Source organism: Entelurus aequoreus, linkage group LG11 (genome assembly GCF_033978785.1).
Source record: "Entelurus aequoreus isolate RoL-2023_Sb linkage group LG11, RoL_Eaeq_v1.1, whole genome shotgun sequence".
In the NCBI taxonomy this organism is placed as follows: Eukaryota; Metazoa; Chordata; class Actinopteri; order Syngnathiformes; family Syngnathidae; genus Entelurus; species Entelurus aequoreus.
Window position 1 is genome coordinate 11,683,115 of NC_084741.1, and position 24,317 is coordinate 11,707,431.

The window sequence follows — 24,317 nt, forward strand, 5'->3', positions numbered from 1 at the left end:
ATACATACATGTATGTATATACATACATACATACATGTATATACATACATACATGTATATACATACATACATACATACTTGTATGTATATACATACAAGTATGTATGTATGTATATACATACAAGTATGTATGTATATACATACATACTTGTATGTATATACATACATACATACATGTATGTATATACATACATACATACAAGTATGTATGTATGTATATACATACAAGTATGTATGTATGTATATACATACAAGTATGTATGTATATACATACAAGTATGTATGTATGTATATACATACAAGTATGTATGTATATACATACAAGTATGTATGTATATACATACAAGTATGTATGTATATACATACAAGTATGTATGTATATACATACAAGTATGTATGTATGTACATACAAGTATGTATGTATATACATACAAGTATGTATGTATGTATATACAAGTATGTATGATGTATATACATACAAGTATGTATGTATGTATATACATACAAGTATGTATGTATATACATACAAGTATGTATGTATATACATACAAGTATGTATGTATATACATACAAGTATGTATGTATGTACATACAAGTATGTATGTATGTACATACAAGTATGTATGTATATACATACAAGTATGTATGTATGTATATACAAGTATGTATGTATGTATATACATACATGTATGTATGTATATACATACATGTATGTATGTATATACATACATGTATGTATGTATATACATACATGTATATATACATGTATATATACATACATACATGTATATATACATGTATGTATATACATACATACATGTATGTATATACATACATACATGTATGTATATACATACATACATGTATGTATGTATATACATACATGTATGTATGTATATACATACATACATGTATGTATATATATATACATACATACATACATACATGTATGTATATACATACATGTATGTATGTATGTATATACATACATGCATACATACATGTATGTATATACATACATACATACATACATGTATATACATACATACATACATGTATGTATATACATACATGTATGTATGTATGTATATACATACATGTATGTATGTATGTATATACATACATGTATGTATGTATGTATATACATGTATGTATGTATATACATACATGTATGTATGTATATACATACATGTATGTATGTATATACATACATACATGTATGTATGTATGTATATACATGTATGTATGTATATACATACATGTATGTATGTATATACATACATGTATGTATGTATATACATGTATGTATGTATGTATATACATGTATGTATGTATGTATATACATGTATGTATATACATGTATGTATGTATATACATACATACATGTATGTATATACATACATGTATGTATGTATATACATACATGTATGTATGTATATACATACATGTATGTATGTATATACATACATGTATGTATGTATATACATGTATGTATGTATGTATGTATGTATATACATGTATGTATGTATGTATATACATGTATGTATGTATGTATGTATATACATGTATGTATGTATGTATAAACATGTATGTATGTATGTATATACATGTATGTATGTATATACATGTATGTATGTATGTATATACATGTATGTATGTATGTATATACATACATACATACATGTATGTATGTATATACATACATACATACATACATGTATGTATATACATACATACATACATACATACATGTATGTATGTATGTATGTATATACATACATACATACATACATACATGTATGTATGTATATACATACATGTATGTATGTATATACATACATGTATGTATGTATATACATACATGTATGTATGTATGTATATACATACATGTATGTATGTATGTATATACATACATACATACATACATGTATGTATGTATATACATACATGTATGTATGTATATACATACATGTATGTATGTATATACATACATGTATGTATGTATATACATACATGTATGTATGTATATACATACATGTATGTATGTATATACATACATACATGTATGTATATACATACATACATACATGTATGTATATACATACATACATGTATGTATGTATGTATATACATACATGTATGTATGTATGTATGTATATACATACATACATGTATGTATGTATGTATATACATACATACATGTATGTATGTATGTATATACATACATACATGTATGTATGTATGTACATACATACATGTATGTATGTATGTATATACATACATACATGTATGTATGTATGTACATACATGTATGTATGTATGTATATACATACATACATGTATGTATGTATGTATATACATACATACATGTATGTATGTATGTATATACATACATGTATGTATGTATGTATATACATACATACATACATGTATGTATGTATATACATACATACATGTATGTATATACATACATACATGTATGTATGTATGTATATACATACATACATGTATGTATGTATGTATATACATACATACATACATACATGTATGTATATACATACATACATGTATGTATATACATACATACATGTATGTATATACATACATGTATGTATGTATGTATATACATACATACATGTATGTATATACATACATGTATGTATGTATGTATATACATACATACATGTATGTATATACATACATACATACATACATGTATGTATGTATGTATATACATACATACATACATACATACATGTATGTATGTATGTATATACATACATACATGTATGTATATACATACATACATGTATGTATATACATACATACATGTATGTATGTATGTATATACATACATACATGTATGTATGTATATACATACATACATGTATGTATGTATGTATGTATGTATGTATGTATATACATACATACATGTATGTATGTATGTATATACATACATACATACATGTATATACATACATACATGTATGTATGTATATACATACATACATGTATGTATGTATGTATATACATACATACATGTATGTATGTATATACATACATACATACATGTATGTATGTATGTATATACATACATACATACATGTATGTATGTATGTATATACATACATGTATGTATGTATATACATACATACATACATGTATGTATGTATATACATACATACATACATGTATGTATGTATATACATACATACATACATGTATGTATGTATATACATACATACATACATGTATGTATGTATGTATATACATACATACATACATGTATGTATGTATGTATATACATACATACATACATGTATGTATGTATGTATGTATGTATGTATGTATATACATACATACATACATGTATGTATGTATGTATGTATGTATATACATACATACATGTATGTATGTATATACATACATACATACATGTATGTATGTATGTATGTATGTATATACATACATGTATGTATGTATGTATGTATATACATACATACATGTATGTATATACATACATACATGTATGTATATATATATACATACATACATACATGTATGTATGTATATACATACATGTATGTATGTATATACATACATGTATGTATGTATATACATACATGTATGTATGTATGTATGTATATACATACATACATACATGTATGTATATACATGTATGTATATACATACATACATACATGTATGTATATACATACATACATGTATGTATGTATATACATACATGTATGTATGTATATACATACATGTATGTATGTATATACATACATACATACATACATACATGTATGTATTTATATACATACATGTATGTATATAAATACATACATGTATGTATGTATGTATGTATGTATATACATACATACATGTATGTATATACATACATACATGTATGTATATACATACATACATGTATGTATGTATATACATACATGTATGTATGTATGTATATACATACATGTATGTATGTATGTATATACATACATGTATGTATGTATATACATACATACATGTATGTATATACATACATGTATGTATGTATATACATACATGTATGTATGTATATACATACATGTATGTATATACATACATGTATGTATATACATACATGTATGTATATACATACATGTATGTATATACATACATGTATGTATATACATACATGTATGTATATACATGTATGTATGTATGTATATACATACATGTATGTATATACATACATGTATGTATATACATACATACATGTATGTATATACATACATACATGTATGTATATACATACATGTATGTATATACATACATACATGTATGTATGTATATACATACATACATGTATGTATATACATACATACATACATGTATGTATATACATACATACATACATGTATGTATATACATACATACAAGTATGTATGTATATACATACATGTATGTATGTATATACATACAAGTATGTACGTATATACATACATACATGTATGTATGTATATACATACATACATACTTGTATGTATATACATACATACATACTTGTATGTACATACATACAAGTATGTACGTATATACATACATACATGTATGTATGTATACCGCGGCTCGGTGGTTGGGGACCACTGCTTTACACCACCGCATCCCACACTTTGCATTGGACTTGGTGATGTATGGTTTGGATGCAGCTGCCCGGCCATGGAAACCCATTCCATGAAGCTCTCTGTGTACTGTGCATGAGCCAATTGGAAGGTCACATGAAGTTTGGAGCTGTGTAGCAACTGACTGTGCAGAAAGTCTTTGCACTATGCTGACCTCTCTGTCAGTTTACGTGGCCTACCACTTGGTTGCTGTTGTTCCCAAACTATTCACTTTTCTTAAAATAAAGCCGACAGTTGACTTTGGAATATTTAGGAGTGAGGACATCTCAGGACTGGATTTGTTGCACAGGTGGCATCCTATGACAGTTCCACGCTGGAAATCACTGAAAGCGGCCCATTCTTTCACACATGTTTGTAGAAACAGTCTCCATGCCTAAGTGCTTGATTTGATACACCTGAGATTAGTGATTAGGACACCTGATTCTCATCATTTGGATGGCTGGCCACGTACTTTTGTCAATATAGTGTAACAAGGTTCTTATTGTGCCAATTTCAATACATACTTTTAAGCACCAAAGTTTGAGTTCAGTTTAAAAAGCATTTATTAATACGAGAAATCCAACAAAACAAAATCTTACATCTTGGATTCCTTCTTGACCTTGACGAACTCGGCCATGTTGGAGAAATATTTCTGGTTGGCCTCGGCCACCTTCTTCTCCGCGGCTTGTGGGTTGACGATCTCCAGCCCCTGTGGACCGAGGCAAGGTGGATCAGCACCACGGCGAGAGCAGCAGCTAGAAGAGACTTGGAAGTTACCTGCAGAGGTGTGAAGGCCACGCTGGAGCTGGTTCCTGACGAGCGATCTCGTACCGTCGACTTCCCTCCGTACGTCATGCTCTGCTTCTGCAGCGTCCTCTGGTGCCGGACAAGAGCATTACATCACCACTGTTGTCTCACACCAGCGCTTCTCAGTTATGTCCAGTCACGCCCCCAGAGAAGAATATTTTTCACACCCCCTTGTAATTCATTTTTATCTGTATATTTACAGTGGTGGTCAAAAGTGTACGTACACTTGTAAAGAACATCCTGTCATGGCTGTCTTGACTTTACAATCATTTCTTATTTTGTTGTGATGTAGTGATTGGAGCACATACTTGTTGCTCACAAAAAACATTCATGAAGTTTGCTTCTTTGATGAATTTATTATGGGTCTACTGAAAATGTGAGGGTCAAAAGTAGGGATGTCCGATAATGGCTTTTTGCTGATATCTGATATGCCGATATTGTCCAACTCTTTAATTACCGATACCGATATCAACCGATATATACAGTCGTGGAATTAACACATTATTATGCCTAATTTGGACAACCAGGTATGGTGAAGATAAGGTACTTTTTGAAAATAAAAAAAAAATAACTAAATTAAAAACATTTTCTTGAATAAAAAAGAAAGTAAAACAATATAAAAACAGTTACATAGAAACTAGTAATTAATGAAAATTTGTAAAATTAACTGTTAAAGGTTAGTACTATTAGTGGAGCAGCAGCACGCACAATCATGTGTGCTTACGGACTGTATCCCTTGCAGACTGTATTGATATATATTGATATATAATGTAGGAACCAGAATATTAATAACAGAAAGAAACAACCCTTTTGTGTGAATGAGTGTAAATAGGGGAGGGAGGTTTTTTGGATTTAATTTAAAAAAAAACCAAAAAAACCCGATACTTTCTTTTTTATTCAAGAAAATGTTTTTAATTTAGTTATCTTATTTTATTTATTTTTTTTAAAAAGCACCTTATCTTCACCATACATGGTTGTCCAAATTAGGCATAATAATGTGTTAATTCCACGACTGCATATATGGGTTGATATCGGTAATTAAAGAGTTGGACAATATCGGAATATCGGATATCTTGTGTTTTTTATGTTGATTTAATAATAATATATTTTTTTAAACCAATACAGATAATAAAAAAACCGATACCGATAATTTCCGATAGTACATTTTGACTCATTTATAGTCCGATAATATCGGCAGGCCGATATTATCGGACATCCCTAATTAAAACATATCAAATGGGACTAATACAGTAGTGATAAATAATGGAAGACCTCACCTGCAGTGATTTGGAGATTCTGGCCTTTGTGGCGTCGTTGACCTGAGCTTGTCTGACACGGCCGCTGCCGCTCTTCCCCAGCTGACCCAGACTGAAGCCCAGGTCCTCCTGGTACGCGTCGTCTTCAATCTGCGGCAGGAAAACGTTAAAAAACAAAGCTCAAACATTGAAGCATATTCTTTTTTTTTGGGGGGGTGTTTGTAACCTCTGCAAAGGTCATCCTGTTGGCGTGTTTACGGATCTCCGTCAGACCAAGTCGCTCCTTCATCTTGCGATACCTGCGCACGCACAAAGAAGGCAGGAAGTGCTTTTGGTTGGCGTGTGTCTTCATACCGAAGGCAACGTTGTCATGCTCCGAACCTCCTTCCTCCTCTCTTCTTCCTCTGCCCGTCCAGCGGCGCCGGCAGTGGCTTGACTTGTTTGACTGGCGGAGGCTCCTGCCATTTGTCAAACTTCCTCTCGATTTCTTCCTTCAGGTCGTAGCCAACCTGCACAGAGAGACGTGCGTTGGTATGACGAGGATGGCAGGATTATGTCTGTGGATAAGTCGTGGCAAGTCTGAAGCGGAGATGGCGTCCTGTCAACACGTGTTCCCCGCAGTCAGGCAATCCATTTGTGTGGGCGGGAGTGTGGTGGAGGCCGTGTCGAAATCACCTCATCAGATCATTTGCACAATTGCTTAAGACTAGAGATGTCCGATAATATCGGTCTGCCGATATTATCGGCCGATAAATGCGTTAAAATGTAATATCGGAAATTATCTGTATCGGTTTTTTTTATTATCAGTATCGTGTTTTTTTTTGTTTTTTTTATTAAATCCACATAAAAAACACAAGATACACTTACAATTAGTGCACCAACCCAAAAAACCTCCCTCCCCCATTTACACTCATTCACACAAAAGGGTTGTTTCTTTCTGTTATTAATATTCTGGTTCCTTCATTATATATCAATATATATCAATACAGTCTGCAAGGGATACAGTCCGTAAGCACACATGATTGTGCGTGCTGCTGCTCCACTAATAGCACTAACCTTTAACAGTTAATTTTACTAATATTCATTAATTACTAGTTTCTATGTAACTGTTTTTATATTGTTTTACTTTCTTTTTTATTCAAGAATTTTTTTTTAATTTATTCATCTTATTTTATTTGATTCATTTTTTTAAAAAGTACCTTATCTTCACCATACCTGGTTGTCCAAATTAGGCATAATAATGTGTTAATTCCACGACTGCATATATCGGTTGATATCGGTATCGGTTGATATCGGTATCGGTAATTAAAGAGTTGGACAATATCGGCATATCGGATATCGGCAAAAAGCCATTATCGGACATCCCTACTTAAGACGCATGTATTTTTTAAAAGTCATAAATGTTGTATATTTTAAACAAATCTGTTTTGTTTGTGCATTTTGATTTGTCTTTGAAGACAAATCTAACAGTCCAGTTGTGGTCGATTGAATGCCCTGAGAATAAATGATATATGCCAGCCAGGGGTGTCCAAACTTTTTCCACCGAGGGCCGCACACGAAAAAATTTAAGCATGCGGGGGCCATTTTGATATTTTCCATTTTCAAACCATAACAAAATATATGGATTTTTTTTGTTTCACCTTCATGCCTGGTTCACACCAACGGCGCTTGCCGCGCTTTAAAGCGGCGAGCAAAGCGCCGTCATTTTTGTCAATTTTTCCACGAATATCCCGATCTCTGAAGTAATGTTATGCTTTGATACACTCTGATACGAATAAGTTGCCGCTTTGTTACCGTTCCTCACGCTTTGATCCAGCTTTGATACGCTTTAAATCACGCTTTGATACGTTTTATTACGCTTTATTGAACTTTCTTACGCTTTGATGCGATCCTGACGCTTTAAATCAGGCTCTGACACGATTATCAAGCTCTGTTGTGCATTGTTACAACAAAAATAAGAAAAAAATGTGAAAAACTCAGTATACTGTTTTCCACACAGTTTTTGTATTCATTTATTTTTTCAATTTCTCTTTTTTTTCGTTATATTATGTTTTATATCTTCATTTGTTTTATTTTTGTCATCTTAATAAATATCTATCTTTCATTTCTTATGCTAGTTGAAAATAATAAAAGGCAATTATCCACACATTTTTTATATTCTTTTATTTTTTCAATTTCTCTTTTTTTTCGTTATATTATGTTTTATATCTTCATTTCTTTTATTTTTGTCATCTTAATAAATATCTATCTTTCATTTCTTATGCTAGTTGAAAATAATAAAAGGCAATTATCCACACATTTTTTATATTCATTTATTTTTTCAATTTCTCTTTTTTTTACGTTATATTATGTTTTATATCTTAATTTCTTTTATTTTTGTCATCTTAATAAATATCTATCTTTCATTTCTTATGCTAGTTGAAAATAATAAAAGGCATTTCTTTTATAAAACGTAACATATTCTCTTTATTAACATTTTCATACAGAAAAATGATAGACAGTAATGTCAAACTGCAACATCAAACAGCAGAAGTACAGAAACAATGATCATCGTATAAAAAAGGCAATGATGCAAAAGAGAATGGATTTGTAATCCTGTGTTGGTTTTACATAAAAGTTTCAATGTCACTAGTCAATATCACAGTCACTTCCTATTTGTAGTTGTAGACTGGGGTCCGCGCTTTGAACCAAGATCTGTTAAGCTTTCCTACGCTTTTAGTCAAGTTTTGCTGAGCTTTGTCACGCTTTTTCACGCTTTCATACGCTCTCGGCGCTTTATTCCATTCTTGACAGAGCGCAGAATTTTTTTAAACCGTTTAAAATTTTTTGGAGAACTTGCCGCATGTCCCGCTTCACTACAAGCTTTCCCACGATCCATTAGGACCCTCACGCTTTAATCAGGCTTTGTTGCGCTTTAACGCCGCTTTGCATGCCACTTTACATGCCGCTTTACAGCGCCGTTGGTGTGAACCTAGCATTATGGCTCCTGTGGACCATAAAGGGTCTCAGTCATTAAAATGTTAAAAATAAGTCAAATTATTATTATTATTTTTTATTTAACGCTTACAGTAAATCTCTATTTCAAATTCAGGTTGATAAAAAGTAAAAAAAAAAAAAAAAAAGGTTTTATGTCTTTTCTGTCCGACAACTTTGTTTTTTATAGTAAAACTGGAAATATGCAGTATTTAGTAATTATAGTTCTAAAAGATCAATAATGCATGACACCATTGATCTTAATTCTTTAATATTTTTGAGAAATCAGTGAAAATATTAATAAAATCCCACTAAATATGTTTTTTTTTTTTTTGTCCTGTCCAGCTTCTCAGGCAAGTCATATAGTAGATGTAGATGCCCACTAAATATGTTTGGGATCCAAAAGGTGCCCCACTCATAAAGTGATACATTTGTATTAGTTTTTTTTTACTTTCAACACTTAAGTTACGAGATCAACTTCAGATATATCTGTCGATTTTACGTTTGAACTATTATTTTGTTTGTTTTATGCTCTTTTGTCAAAGAAATCTTTGATTTTTTTATACGGCAAACACACAATATATGCAATGTTTTTTCCACATAAAACATTTTAAAGTGACATTTTTGAAGTAATTGGAGCCTTGAATAGGTCAATAATTCATTATAACATAGATTTTTTTGTCTTTTTTTTTGGAGCAATGGCAAAAAAAAGAAAAATAAAGAAAGACAAAAGAAAAAAAAACAGCCTGCATGGCAGCTTTGTGTCAACATTGCAACTTTTTCTCCTTAGATTTCACCTCATTCCACTTTTTTTAAATGTTTTTTTTTATTTTTGCAATACTATCAATTTTGCAATTTTTGCAGAATGTGTGGCGGGCCGGTAAACAATTAGCTGCGGGCCGCAAAAGGCCCCCGGGCCGCACTTTGGACACCCCTGATATATGTTATTCATTATGACCTTCCAAAAAGACAAATATGGGGCTCCTCTCAGACCCATTAACTCTGTGACATACACTATATAGGCGGAAATCATGTCTACCCCAGGGCAGCTGTGGCTACGAAAGTAGCTTACCACCACCAGGTGTGAATGAATGATGGGTTTTTAACATGTAAAGCGACTTTGGGTACTTAGAAAAGCGCTATATAAATCCCAGGTATCTTACCCATAATAATAATGTTTTTATGATCGTGAGAAGCAGAAATGGAAATCGAGAATAAAATGGAATGAATTGTCCAGCCTTTTGTCATCCAATAACACAACGTTGCAATGTTTATTAGTGATCTGCCAATTATCGGCGCCGATATGTGGCATTTTCACATAAACCGTATTTTTCGGAGTATAAGTCGCACCGGCCGAAAATGCATAACAAAGAAGGGAAAAAAACATATATAAGTTGCACTGGAGTATAAGTCGCATTTTTGGGGGGAAATGTATTTGATAAAAGCCAACAGCAAGAATAGACATTTAAAATGTCTAAAGAGTAGTGAACAACAGGCTGAATAAGTGTACGTTATATGAGGCATAAATAACCAACTGAGAAGGTGCCTGGTATGTTAACGTAACATATTATGGTAAGAGTCATTCAAATAACTATAACATATAGAACATGCTATACCAGACATGGGAAAACTACGGCCCATGGGCCGTATACGGCCCGTTGAACGTTTTAATCCGGCCCACCGGAACTTGTCCAAATTATTGAAAAAAATATATATAATAATTTATTTTTTTTTTTTTTACAAAAAACTCTTATCAATGTTAAGGCTTCTGCCTCCCGTATGCGTTTTCAGCGCTTGACTATCATTAAGGAGGAGCCACCCATTAAATTCTATTATTAAATTACAATTCATATTATTATTGTCGGTTAACCTCGTTCATTTCACCATATCCCTGTAATACCGCGTTTCCCCACTACATGGCGCTCATTGACCTTTTTGGCCTGTGGGATATTACTCCCTTCTTCTCTTTAGCTTTGTTCTGTGAGCCCCTCTGTAAAAATGAGCTTATCAAAGCAAAGAAAAGTGGACAGTGAGTGCCGAGTACCGTAATTTCCGGACTATAAGCCGCACTTGACTATAAGCCGCACCAGCTAAATTTAGGGGAAAATACAGATTGCTCCATATATAAGCCGCACCCGACTATAAGCCGCAGGGTTTTGATGTGTAATTACCGTAGTATATAGGGGTTCCTGCTACCACGGAGGGGATTGTCGGGACAGAGATGACTGTTTGGGAACGCGAAGCGTCCCATTTATTAACTCTAAATCTTTCAATCATTCAATCAAACTTTCACATCTTTGACATGGCGAACAGCATTCGTGCAGAGTACAAATAATACAACTGTGCAAAGTAATACAAAGTGCTCGCCTGTACGTTATCAAAATAACCAGCCTACCGGTATTTGAAAAGTCAGTCTTTAATCATTGTGTCATCGTCTTCCTCCTGCGTACTAAAACCACTGAAATCCTCTTCGTCGGTGTCGGAGAAGAACAGGCCGTAAATAAGCCGCACCCTTGTATAAGCCGCAGGGACCAGAACGAGGGGAAAAAGTAGCGGCTTATAGTCCGGAAATTACGGTATTTAATGCAGAGTGGACAACAAAATATTTTTTTACTGAAGTCCGATCAAAGGCTGTGTGTCTGATATGCCAAGAAACTGTCGCGGTTTACAAAGAGTACAATATCAGCCGCCACTTTGCTACCAAGCATGCTAACTACGCCAGCAAGCAGTCAACGCAAGAGCGAACAACCACGGCCCAGAGGCTGGCGGCTAATTTACAGGCTCAGCAACATCTTTTTTACAGACAAACTGCGATTCAAGAGTCATCCACCAAAGCAAGCTTTTTGCTGTCATTCAAAGTAGCCAAAGCTAGCAAGCCTTTCTCCGAAGGCAAGTTTTTAAAAGAATGCATGGTAGAGGCGGCAGGTATTTTGTGTATACTGTGAATTTCTCTACTGTGTTTATTCTTAAATCAAATTAAATTAATGCATTTAAAAAAAAAAAAGTACAATGAGCCTTGCTGCCTACTCATGATATGTTACATGTTTGTAGGCCAAATCCTCTCACGTAATGGCTTTTACATGTCATTTATATTATTTCACACAAACACTCCATCCATCTGTTCCTGGCCCGACCCCCTGTCAAATCTTAGAACCCAATGTGGCCCTCCTGGCAAAAAGTTTGCCCACCCCTGTGCTATACGTTTACCAAACAATCTGTCACTCCTAATCGCTAAATCCCATGAAATCTTATACGTCTAGTCTCTTACGTGAATGAGATCAATAATATTATTTGATATTTTACGCTAATGTGTTCATCATTTCACACATAAGTCGCTCCTGAGTATAAGTCGCACCCCCGGCCAAACTATGAAAAAAACTGCGACTTGTAGTCCGAAAAATACGGTATCTGCCTATTTCCCCCCCCAACTTCTACAGATGTACATCAGATATACAATATATACACATGATATCACGGTTTAGCATTTAAAAACATCAATCTTCTTTCCTGGCCGCTTCCTCCCGTTTTGTGTGTTTTCCCTGCGTCCGCAACACTTAAAAGGAGGGCGCAGTTTCCTGTTCCGTGACTGAATCAAACAGAGCAGTAGAAGACGGATTGACAGAAAATATGTTGACGAATATGAGATTATTATATAGGTAAAGAAGAGCAGGCAGCGGCTGACACGTTCTCATCATTTCTGTAACATCCAAGAAGAAATGATGTCAGCCATCTTGAAAAAAAATGCCTCAACTACATATATATATATATATATATATATGTATATATATATATATATATGTATATATATACCGTATTTTCCGCACCATAAGCCGCACCTAAAAACCACAATTTTTCTCAAAAGCTGACAGTGCGGCTAATAACCCGGTGCGCCTTATATATGGATTAATATTAATATTTATTTTCATAAACTTTAGGTCTCGCAACTACGGTAAACAGCCGCCATCTTTTTTCCCCGTAGAAGAGGAAGCGCTTCTTCTTCTACTGTAAGCAACCGCCAAGGTGAGCACCCGCCCCCGTAGAAGAAGAAGCGCGCGGATATTACGTTTCATTTCATTTGTGTGTTTCTGTAAAGACCACAAAATGTCTCCTACTAAGAGACACGCGTACAAGGTTCCACTGACTTTTGATATTCATGTGAACCGCACTGTGGATACAACGGGAACACGTACGGTGAATATTCGCACCACAGGCAATGAGAAGTCGTCCTTCACCGTGAGCTAGCTAGCTTGCCATGCTAACGGCCAGAAACTTTCACCCACGGTGATATTCAAAAGGAAGACCTTGCCAAAAGAGAACTTTCCAGCCGGCGTCATCATAAAAGCTAACTCGAAGGGATGGATGGATGAAGAAAAGATGAGCGAAGACACCGGGTGACTTTTTTCACGCAGCTACGTCCCTGTTGATCTATGACTGCATGCTCGTCCACTTCACAGATGGTGTCAAAAAACAAGTGAAGCACACCGAAGAAGAATAATTCGATGGATTTGTGGATGAGTAATAACTTCAGAAAGTGAGCTTTAAATGTTTATTTTGTGTGTTGTGTGACACTAACGTATGAGCAACGTTGAGTTATTGATGTTGCTATTGCTCTGCACTATTTTGAGTGTTACTATTTTTGTGATTGCACATTTGCACATTACATTTTGGGAGTGAACAGAATTGTTAGAACGCTGGTTTGTAATATATTATTAAAGTTTGACTGACCTATCTGACTGTTTTGTTGACATTCCCTTTAGCGTAGCGTAGGTGCGGCTAATAGCACGGGGCGGCTAATAGGTAAACAAAGTTTTGAAATATGCCGTTCATTGAACGTGCGGCTAATAACACGGGGCGCCTTATGGTGCGGAAAATACGGTATATATATATATATATATATACGTGAAGGAGTCCACAATTGTTTTATTTAAATGTTCGCAATATTTCGGGGTTCCTCAGGAGGAAACCTTACAATGTATTTGTCAGAATAACTGTATCGAAGTTATCACAAAAGCGAGCAGACAAAAGCTGTCTTTGATCTTACCAAGCAAAAGGCTTGTAAAACTCCACTGTGTGCCATGGGAAGAGACATGAAGGTGTCGGTTTCTTTGATCTATTGTGATTCACGGGAAGATTTTGTCTTGACCCGAGATCTACAAAGCGGAGAGGAAGCAGGACCTGACGCAAGCTCCAGGCACCGTTTCTTTGAACTGTTTTGTGACCGAGGGCAACGGCTGTTTACGGCCCCCCCTCCCTTTAGAAACAGTTGTTGCCATGTAATCAGGGAAAGTCCAAATAAAAGAGGATGTGTGAAATCCTTTCGTCAGAGCGTGGTGGAAGAAGACTGTGCAAGAGTACAGCTCAGACGTTTCTCCTCATTGAGCTAAATTGAATCCTGTCTCTGTTTAATTCCTTGCTTCTTGTTTGTTTAATAGATGTCATCTGTGTTTGAACATGACAGTATTAAATCCATACAGTGTTATAAAATGAGTTATTGTGATGTAGAGAAATGACATATTTTTACCAATTCTCCCAGATTTGCCATATTTGGAAATGCAAATGTTGATGCTCCTCTTAGACACATGTAATAAAAGCTGTTTGACTTTATTGTTGTTGCTAAATTAAGGTCAACATAAAACATTATGTAGCTACAGGTCCCACCTTTCCTTATAAATACCGTATTTTCTGGACCAAAGGGTGCACCGGATTATAAAGTGCACTGCCGATTAGCGGGTCTATTCAGGTCTTTTTTCATACAAAAGGTGCACCGGATTATAAGGCGCATTAAAGGAGTCATATTATTTTTTTTGTTTGTTTTTTTCTACATTTAAAAGACTACCTTGTGATCTACATAACATGTAAAGGTGGTTCTTTGCTCAAAATGTTGCATGGATGATGTTTTACACATCATCTTCAAGTCGCTTTCTGACAGTCACGCCAGGAGGCGCCGTTTTGTGGTCGGTCTTATTTATGTGCCTCCACTGCGACAGCGTCTTCTCCACGTGTAGCGTGCAAGGACGGGAGTGGAAGAAGTGTCAAAAGATGGAGCTAACTGTTTTAATGACATTCACACTTTACTTCAATCAATAACGGAGCAGCGTCTCCTCATCCGTGGCTCACTAGTGCAACAACAACAACAACAACGCCGGAAATGTGTCCTGTGAAAAAACTTCCAACCGGAACTCTAATAACTAAAGTTAAGTTGGTGGATAATGTAAACTCACTACACCGGTATGTTTTTAGTGCTTCCATAGCTACTTTATATTAGAAATGGCAACAGCAGAGGGTGAATGTCCCATAACAAGAAGATAAGAGAAAAAGAAGATTATCGACTACGGCTTCGGCACGGACTACATTTTTCAGGACTTATGCAGATCCCAAATACACATCAGCAGGTACCAGCAGGTAAGAAAAGTTCCCTTTGCATAATATTGCAAAATAAAACGCCATAGTAGTATTTGTATCTCTGACTACAGTAGCCGTAATGCGCCGACAATCCATCAAGCGGTGCGGCTTCAAAGTCGTACTAAAACATTTTGACGGGTATTTGCGTGCCGTGTGTAATGTTCTTTATTTTCAATGGAACATTTAAGGTTTTGGTGTCGTCTACTGGCGTCATATTGCAGTCCACACGTATCTCTTTATGTTTGACTGCCATCTACTGGTCACACTTATTACACCATGTACCAAATAAAATAGCTTCGAGGTCGGTAAGCACGACCAGAATTATTCCGTACATTAGGCGCACTGTCCATTTTTGAGAAAATGAAAGGATTTTATAAGTGTAACTTATAGTCCGAAAAATACGGTAAAGTTAAAAAAACACAACTTCAAAGCCTTCTCCGGATGTTTACTGACATATTATTCATGTTTAAATAACTTTTACTGCAAATATCAGTTATCGGCCTCCTTGACTACTAATAATCGGTATCGGCCTCTCACGTTTATACGCTCGCATGAGATCTCACTGGGGTTCCTAATGAAAAGTCCTGAGCTCACCTTGCCATCGCAGCTCTCGTGAAAGCCGTCCACTCTTGCAGCCAGCGTGCACTTGGCCGACACCAGACGAGCTGCCTTCCTCCTGAGGTCCTGAAAGGTGACGCTGAGATGTGAAGCCAAGAATGGATAAATGCATGCATGAATGAATGAATGAGTGATGCTCACAGGCGGCAGCGTCTGTACCACGTCACAGTAATAGATGAAGCCAGTGTGCGGCAGCAAGGAGGTGCTGCTGAAGCCAGAGAGAGTCCTCCTTTGGGCTCCCAGCAGCATCAGGTTGCAGGCGGGCATCTTGGACAGGTTGGTGAGGCCCCCAGCAATACCTGGTAGGACATCAGAGACAATAAGAGACAAGGAAGACTAGGTAGGACATCAGAGACAATAAGAGACAAGGAAGACTAGGTAGGACATCAGAGACAATAAGAGACAAGGAAGACAAGGTAGGACATCGGAGACAATAAGGGACAAGGAAGACCAGGTAAGATATCGGAGACAATAAGGGACAAGGAAGACTAGGTAGGACAGAGAAAATAAGAGACAAGGATGATTAGGTAGGACATCAGAGACCATAAGAGACAAGTAAGATTAGGTAGGACAGACAAAATAAGAGACAAGGAAGGCTAGGTAAGACATCAGAGACCAAAAAAACTAGGTAGGACACCAGAGACAATAGACAAGGAAGACTTGGTAGGACATCAGAGACAGGAGACAAGGTAGGACATCAGAGACAGTAGACAAGGAAGACTAGGTATGACATCAGAGACAGGAGACAAGGAAGACTAGACAGGACATCAGAGACAGGAGACAAGGAAGACTAGACAGGACATCAGAGACAGGAGACAAGGAAGACTAGACAGGACATCAGAGACAGTAGACAAGGAAGACTAGACAGGACATCAGAGACAGTAGACGAGGAAGACTAGACAGGAGACAAGGAAGACTAGACTAGGAGAGCGTTCTCACCCATGATCTTAGCAGCAGTGGAAGCCCCGACGATGATGGACAAATTAGGGGCGATGAAGGACATTCTGGACTCCACGTACTCGTAGATGGCGTGTTTGGACTGGTTGAGTTCCAGAGCCATGTCACATGCCTCCTCCAGCTGCTTCAGCTCCAACTCGCTCAGCAGCGACCTGCACACAAAGAGACAAAGACTTTACAGACTTAAAAACAAAACCTTGATGATCCACATCCCCCATTATCACACACACGCACACACGGCTGAGTACGGAGGAGCCAGGTGAGTGAACACTATCACGGGAGCCATCTGCACCAGGAGGTCACGAAACCATGGCCACCAGGACGCTGACACAAAGCGACCCCACAGCCACGGCCGATAACCCCTGATGAAGATGGCCCCTTCTGAGGAACGCTGGAAAGTAAAAGTAATAAAACCTTTCAAATAGTAAGAACCATGAGTAGGAATAAAGGATAACATACTAGTATAAACAAATACAGTAAATATATAATGAATAAATAGAACTACCGGTAAATAATATCTAGCGTAACTGATAAGATAAAAAGTAAAGTAGGAATGACTTCAATAAAATTAAGAAATATTAGCTAAACCCCGCCAAGCTGTTCCATAAACTGGGGTCATGATGGTGGTAAGATGCCATCCCGTGACTTTGTGTCCTGACTTTTGGGATAATTAGGAGACGAGTGCTGGAGGATGTTAGGGTCTGTGAAGGTTTGTGGGGTAAAAGCTAATTGGAAAGCTAAGAAGGCCCATGACCATTAAAAAAACATTTATAAACCATAAGAAGAACCTTAAAATTGATCGTGAAACGCACCAAGAGCCAAAGCACAGATTTTAAAACTGGTGTAATGTGCGCCCGCCTTCTGGCCTTTGTCAGGACACATGCCGCTGAATTTTGGAGTAATTATAAAAGGTGCAATTACCTTTTTAGGCAGAGCAGAAAGCAAGCAAGAATCTATACCACTTGCAATAAAAGCATGCATTAGTGTTGCCCTGAGAGCGAATTGGTCGAACTCTGGCTATATTCTTAAGATGAGGAAAAAAAAAAATGTTGTTAGATTTTTATATGTGGTATAAAACTAAGTTCAGAGTCAAAAACAACGCCCAGATTTTTCACTTGGAGTGATGGAGTTATAAAATATGTTTGTGATTTTGATGTGTGTTTCTCTCTCAGGGCCTTAGGTATATATATATCATCCCTACAAGCCTGTTTCGCAGGTTTCCCTGCGATTTATTGAAGGGAAACCTGCAAAACAGGCTTGTAGGGATGATATAGCCTCTGTATTTTTTCCTGACCTAACGTATATTCCGCTCTACCGCGGTATTGAGCGCTGTATAACGGATAAACCACAGAAATATATATATATATATATATATATATATATATACAGTGGTGCAAAAAAGTATTTAGTCAGCCACCGATTGTGCAAGTTCTCCCACTTAAAATGATGACAGAGGTCTGTAATTTTCATCATAGGTACACTTCAACTGTTAGAGACAGAATGTGGAAAACAAATCCAGGAATTCACATTGTAGGAATTTTAAAGAATTTATTTGTAAATTATGGTGGGAAATAAGTATTTGGTCACTTCAAACAAGGAAGATCTCTGGCTCTCACAGACCTGTAACTTCTTTAACTTCTGTATTAATGGCACCTGTTTGAACTCGTTATCTGTATAAAAGACACCTGTCCACAGCCTCAAACAGTCAGACTCCAAACTCCACTATGGCCCGTGGGGTCAAAATGATCATGAGAACCGTGAGCAAAAATCCCAGAACCACACGGGGGGACCTGGTGAATGACCTGCAGAGAGCTGGGAGCAAAGTAACAAAGGTTACCATCAGTAACACACTACGCCGACAGGGAATCAAATCCTGCAGGGCCAGACGTGTCCCCCTGCTTAAGCCAGTGCATGTCCAGGCCCGTCTGAAGTTTGCCAGAGAGCACATGGATGATACAGCAGAGGATTGGGAGAATGTCATGTGGTCAGATGAAACCAAAATAGAACTTTTTGGTACAAACTCAACTCGTCGTGTTTGGAGGAAGAAGAATACTGAGTTGCATCCCAAGAACACCATACCTACTGTGAAGCATGGGGGTGGAAACATCATGCTTTGGGGCTGTTTTTCGGCTAAGGGGACAGGACGACTGATCCGTGTTAAGGAAAGAATGAATGGGGCCATGTATCGTGAGATTTTGAGCCAAAACCACCTTCCATCAGTGAGAGCTTTGAAGATGAAACGTGGCTGGGTCTTCCAGCATGACAATGATCCCAAACACACCGCCCGGGCAACCAAGGAGTGGCTTCGTAAGAAGCATTTGAAAGTCCTGGAGTGGCCTAGCCAGTCTCCAGACCTCAACCCCATAGAAAATCTGTGGAGGGAGTTGAAAGTCCGTGTTGCTCGGCGACAGCCCCAAAACATCACTGCTCTCGAGAAGATCTGCATGGAGGAATGGGCCAAAATACCAGCTACTGTGTGTGCAAACCTGGTAAAGACCTATAGTAATCGTTTGACCTCGGTTATTGCCAACTAAGGTTATATTACAAAGTATTGAGTTGAATTTTTGTTATTGACCAAATCATTATTTTCCACCATAATTTACAAATAAATTCTTTAAAATTCCTACAATGTGAATTCCTGGATTTTTTTTACACATTCTGTCCCTCACAGTTGAAGTGTACCTATGATGAAAATTACAGACCTCTGTCATCATTTAAAGTGGGAGAACATGCACAATTGGTGGCTGACTAAATACTTGTTTTCCCCACTGTATATATATACTTTTTTTTTTTAAATAAATATATATAAGGTTAAATATATATATTATTTTATTTTTTCTCCTTGATTGAATTCATATCAGTCAGTTTTTGCAGTGTGCTGCATAGTTGTACTCCTGTTGTGTTGTTGACAATGAATGTTTTGTTTACAACTCACCCCTGTGTGGTGGAAGCTGTGACGCTAACAACCATGATGGTGGCGTTGGTGAGGATCTGCTGCAGGTTCTCGTTGTTTTTGCACTTCTCCAGGTTGTTTCCCAGCTCCTGTAGAGTCACAAACAAAATCTGTAAGTTCCAAGTAGGGAAAACTTAGAGCAGGGCTTGGCAACATCTACTATTTTGCTGTCATTTTTGTTTTGGATGCAACAACAAAAGAGCAGAGGGCCAGCTGGTGTGCACGATAGGTTGTTTAAAGATGTTGCCACAGTTGTTTGTCGTTATGTGCAGAGAGTAATCCATGCCCTCTAGATGTTCTTTCTGGAGAATCGAGCGGTGACTTGGAGAGCATGTTGCTCTTCTCCCTCTTGTGACATTGGGAAGAAGGACAGAAAGTCGACATAGAGGAACGTTTTTTTGTTCTTTTTTTAGACAGCACATCTTGCATGCTCTTATACTGATGCAATCTTTATTTCTCACATACGTTACCACGCAAACACCTGCATTCACTCACACACACACACACACACACACACACACACACACACACACACACACACACACACACACACACACACACACATGTACATATATATGTATATACATACATATATACACATACACATAAATTAAAACTAAAATACATATTCAAATACAAATAAAAATGTATAGATATATAATAAATACAAATACATAATATAAAAATAAATCAAAAATTTGAAATAATTAAAAGTGAATAAAAAAATGTGGTGTCTGCTGTCCAAGCAAAAAAGCTATTAAAAGCTATGTGCTTTAAGCAGCAGCTTTGAACCTGGTGTTTTCTAGGCCAAGATTAACCAAACTAACAAATCTATTACTTTAAGTAGAAAAAAGTGTTGATGTTGGTATCGGAAAAGAAGAAAAAAAAAAATCAATCAAAGTTTATTCATATGGCCCTAAATCACAAGTGTCTCAAAGGGCTGCACAAGTCACAACGACATCCTCAGCTCAGATCCCACATCAGGGCAAGGAAAAACTCAACCCAATACATTATATATATACTTGCAGTGTGTATATTGTACATATTACATATTGTTATGAAGGTGTCTGTTACTACATTATATATATATACTTGCAGTGTGTATATTGTACATATTACATATTGTTATGAAGGTGTCTGTTACTACATTATATATATACATGCAGTGTGTATATTGTACATATTACATATTGTTATGAAGGTGTCTGTTACTACATTATATATATACATGCAGTGTGTATATTGTACATGTTACATATTGTTATGAAGGTGTCTGTTACTACATTATATATATATACTTGCAGTGTGTATACTGTACATATTATATATTGTTATGAAGGTGTCTGTTACTACATTATATATATACTTGCAGTGTGTATATTGTACATATTACATATTGTTATGAAGGTGTCTGTTACTACATTATATATATACTTGCAGTGTGTATATTGTACATATTACATATTGTTATGAAGGTGTCTGTTACTAAATTGTATATATACTTGCAGTGTGTATATTGTACATATTACATATTGTTATGGAGGTGTCTGTTACTACATTATACATATATACTTGCAGTGTGTATATTGTACATATTACATATTGTTATGAAGGTGTCTGTTACTACATAATACAAATATACTTGCAGTGTGTATATTGTACATATTACATATTGTTATGAAGGTGTCTGTTACTACATTATATATATACTTGCAGTGTGTATATTGTACATATTACATATTGTTATGAAGGTGTCTGTTACTACATTATATATATACTTGCAGTGTGTATATTGTACATATTACATATTGTTATGAAGGTGTCTGTTACTACATTATATAAATATACTTGCAGTGTGTATATTGTACATATTACATATTGTTATGAAGGTGTCTGTTACTACATTATATATATATATACTTGCAGTGTGTATATTGTACATATTACATATTGTTATAAAGGTGTCTGTTACTACATTATATATATACTTGCAGTGTGTATATTGTACATATTACATATTGTTATGAAGGTGTCTGTTACTACATTATATATATACATGCAGTGTGTATATTGTACATATTACATATTGTTATGAAAGCGTATGTTACTACATTATATATATACTTGCAGTGTGTATATTGTACATATTACATATTGTTATGAAAGCGTATGTTACTACATTATATATATACTTGCAGTGTGTATATTGTACATATTACATATTGTTATGAAGGTGTCTGTTACTACATTATATATATACTTGCAGTGTGTGTATTGTACATATTACATATTGTTATGAAGGTGTCTGTTACTACATTATATATATACTTGCAGTGTGTATATTGTACATATTGTTATGAAGGTGTCTGTTACTACATTATATATATACTTGCAGTGTGTATATTGTACATACCGTATTTCCTTGAATAGCCGCAGGGGCGCTAATTAATTTAAAACCTCCTGTCACTCTGGCGTTTACCGGAAGCCGGCGGGATGGCCGTGCATGCGGTAATTATTTTAAAACCCTCTTCTCACTACGCCATTTACCAAAAGGAATGCGGTAAATTTAGGCGTGCGCTTTGAGTGTGATGTAAGCATACCATCATGAAAAGCACATTTAATAAAAAAAACGTTATTATGGTCTTACCTGTACTTATAAATGGAGTCCATTTGCAGCTCCTTCTGACCAAAAGCATCGATAACTTGGTTATAGAAGTCTTCATTATTTTCTTTCTTCAGTTTTAAAAGTCTCTCTGTCTCGATGGAGATATTCCTTTAATTATTACCTCCTGCTTCGATTGAAAGTCCAGTTTAGAAAACTGTTTTATTTTAGATACCGGTATGTAATCCTCCATGTGAAAAGTAAAAGTTCAGGCGAGAGAAAAAAAATTAAAAAAAATCTCTTGCTGCGTGTTGTCACTTCTTCTGCAGTACCGGAAGTCGCAAGAAGGATCACTAGCGCGGCAGCGCCCTCTACCACCAGGAGGTTTAATGACTCATACAGTATTTGACACACGCAGCTACGGTATATTAATAAAACATAGCTGCTTACTGTTCTTTTTAGCATACTGTACCGGTATTCAATAGCTTGGACCTTAAATCCTACTGAATAGCTCTTTATCTTTTTTCCTTTGTGCGATTGCAAACTACTGAAAGCAGCTTCCTCCATTTTGAAAATGAGGACAGGTAAAGTGTCACTCGTGACGTAACGAATTTGACCCGGCAGATGTTCTAGCCATATGCTAAATATTTTGCGAAACGAGTTTGAACCGGCGAAAATTATAGACATGCGATAATAAAATTAATATTTTGCAAAACGAATTTGATCCGGCGTTAATAATGAACCGGCGATAAGGCCAAGCATGCGTTAATTATTTTGAGAAACGAGTTTGACCCGGCAGTAATTCTAGACGTGCGAATACTATATTCCCTGCGCCAATTCAAGGAAATACGGTATTACATATTGTTATGAAGGTGTCTGTTACTACATTATATATATACTTGCAGTGTGTATATTGTACATATTACATATTGTTATGAAGGTGTCTGTTACTACATTATATATATACTTGCAGTGTGTATATTGTACATATTACATATTGTTATGAAGGTGTCTGTTACTACATTATTTATATACTTGCAGTGTGTATATTGTACATATTACATATTGTTATGAAGGTGTCTGTTACTACATTATTTATA

At 35.6% G+C, this 24,317-nt stretch overlaps 1 protein-coding gene across 3 annotated transcripts in view; it reads right to left on the reverse strand.

Moving 5' to 3' along the window:
* The window catches only part of prpf31 (PRP31 pre-mRNA processing factor 31 homolog (yeast)), a 342,441-nt gene that overhangs the window by 311,045 nt on the left and 7,079 nt on the right, over nucleotides 1-24,317 (reverse strand). For 2 of the 3 annotated variants that reach the window (XM_062062487.1, XM_062062489.1), the window contains exons 6-14: nucleotides 20,598-20,704; nucleotides 17,645-17,814; nucleotides 16,847-17,004; nucleotides 16,682-16,771; nucleotides 7,094-7,221; nucleotides 6,939-7,011; nucleotides 6,734-6,862; nucleotides 5,427-5,525; nucleotides 5,249-5,358 (exon numbers count right to left, since the gene is read on the reverse strand). In XM_062062487.1, the coding sequence (XP_061918471.1) occupies nucleotides 5,249-5,358; nucleotides 5,427-5,525; nucleotides 6,734-6,862; nucleotides 6,939-7,011; nucleotides 7,094-7,221; nucleotides 16,682-16,771; nucleotides 16,847-17,004; nucleotides 17,645-17,814; nucleotides 20,598-20,704 (1,064 nt within the window). Of the gene's footprint in view, nucleotides 1-5,199; nucleotides 5,359-5,426; nucleotides 5,526-6,733; nucleotides 6,863-6,938; nucleotides 7,012-7,093; nucleotides 7,222-16,681; nucleotides 16,772-16,846; nucleotides 17,005-17,644; nucleotides 17,815-20,597; nucleotides 20,705-24,317 lie in introns of those variants that run through there. The other variant, XM_062062488.1, reaches the window with a different exon arrangement.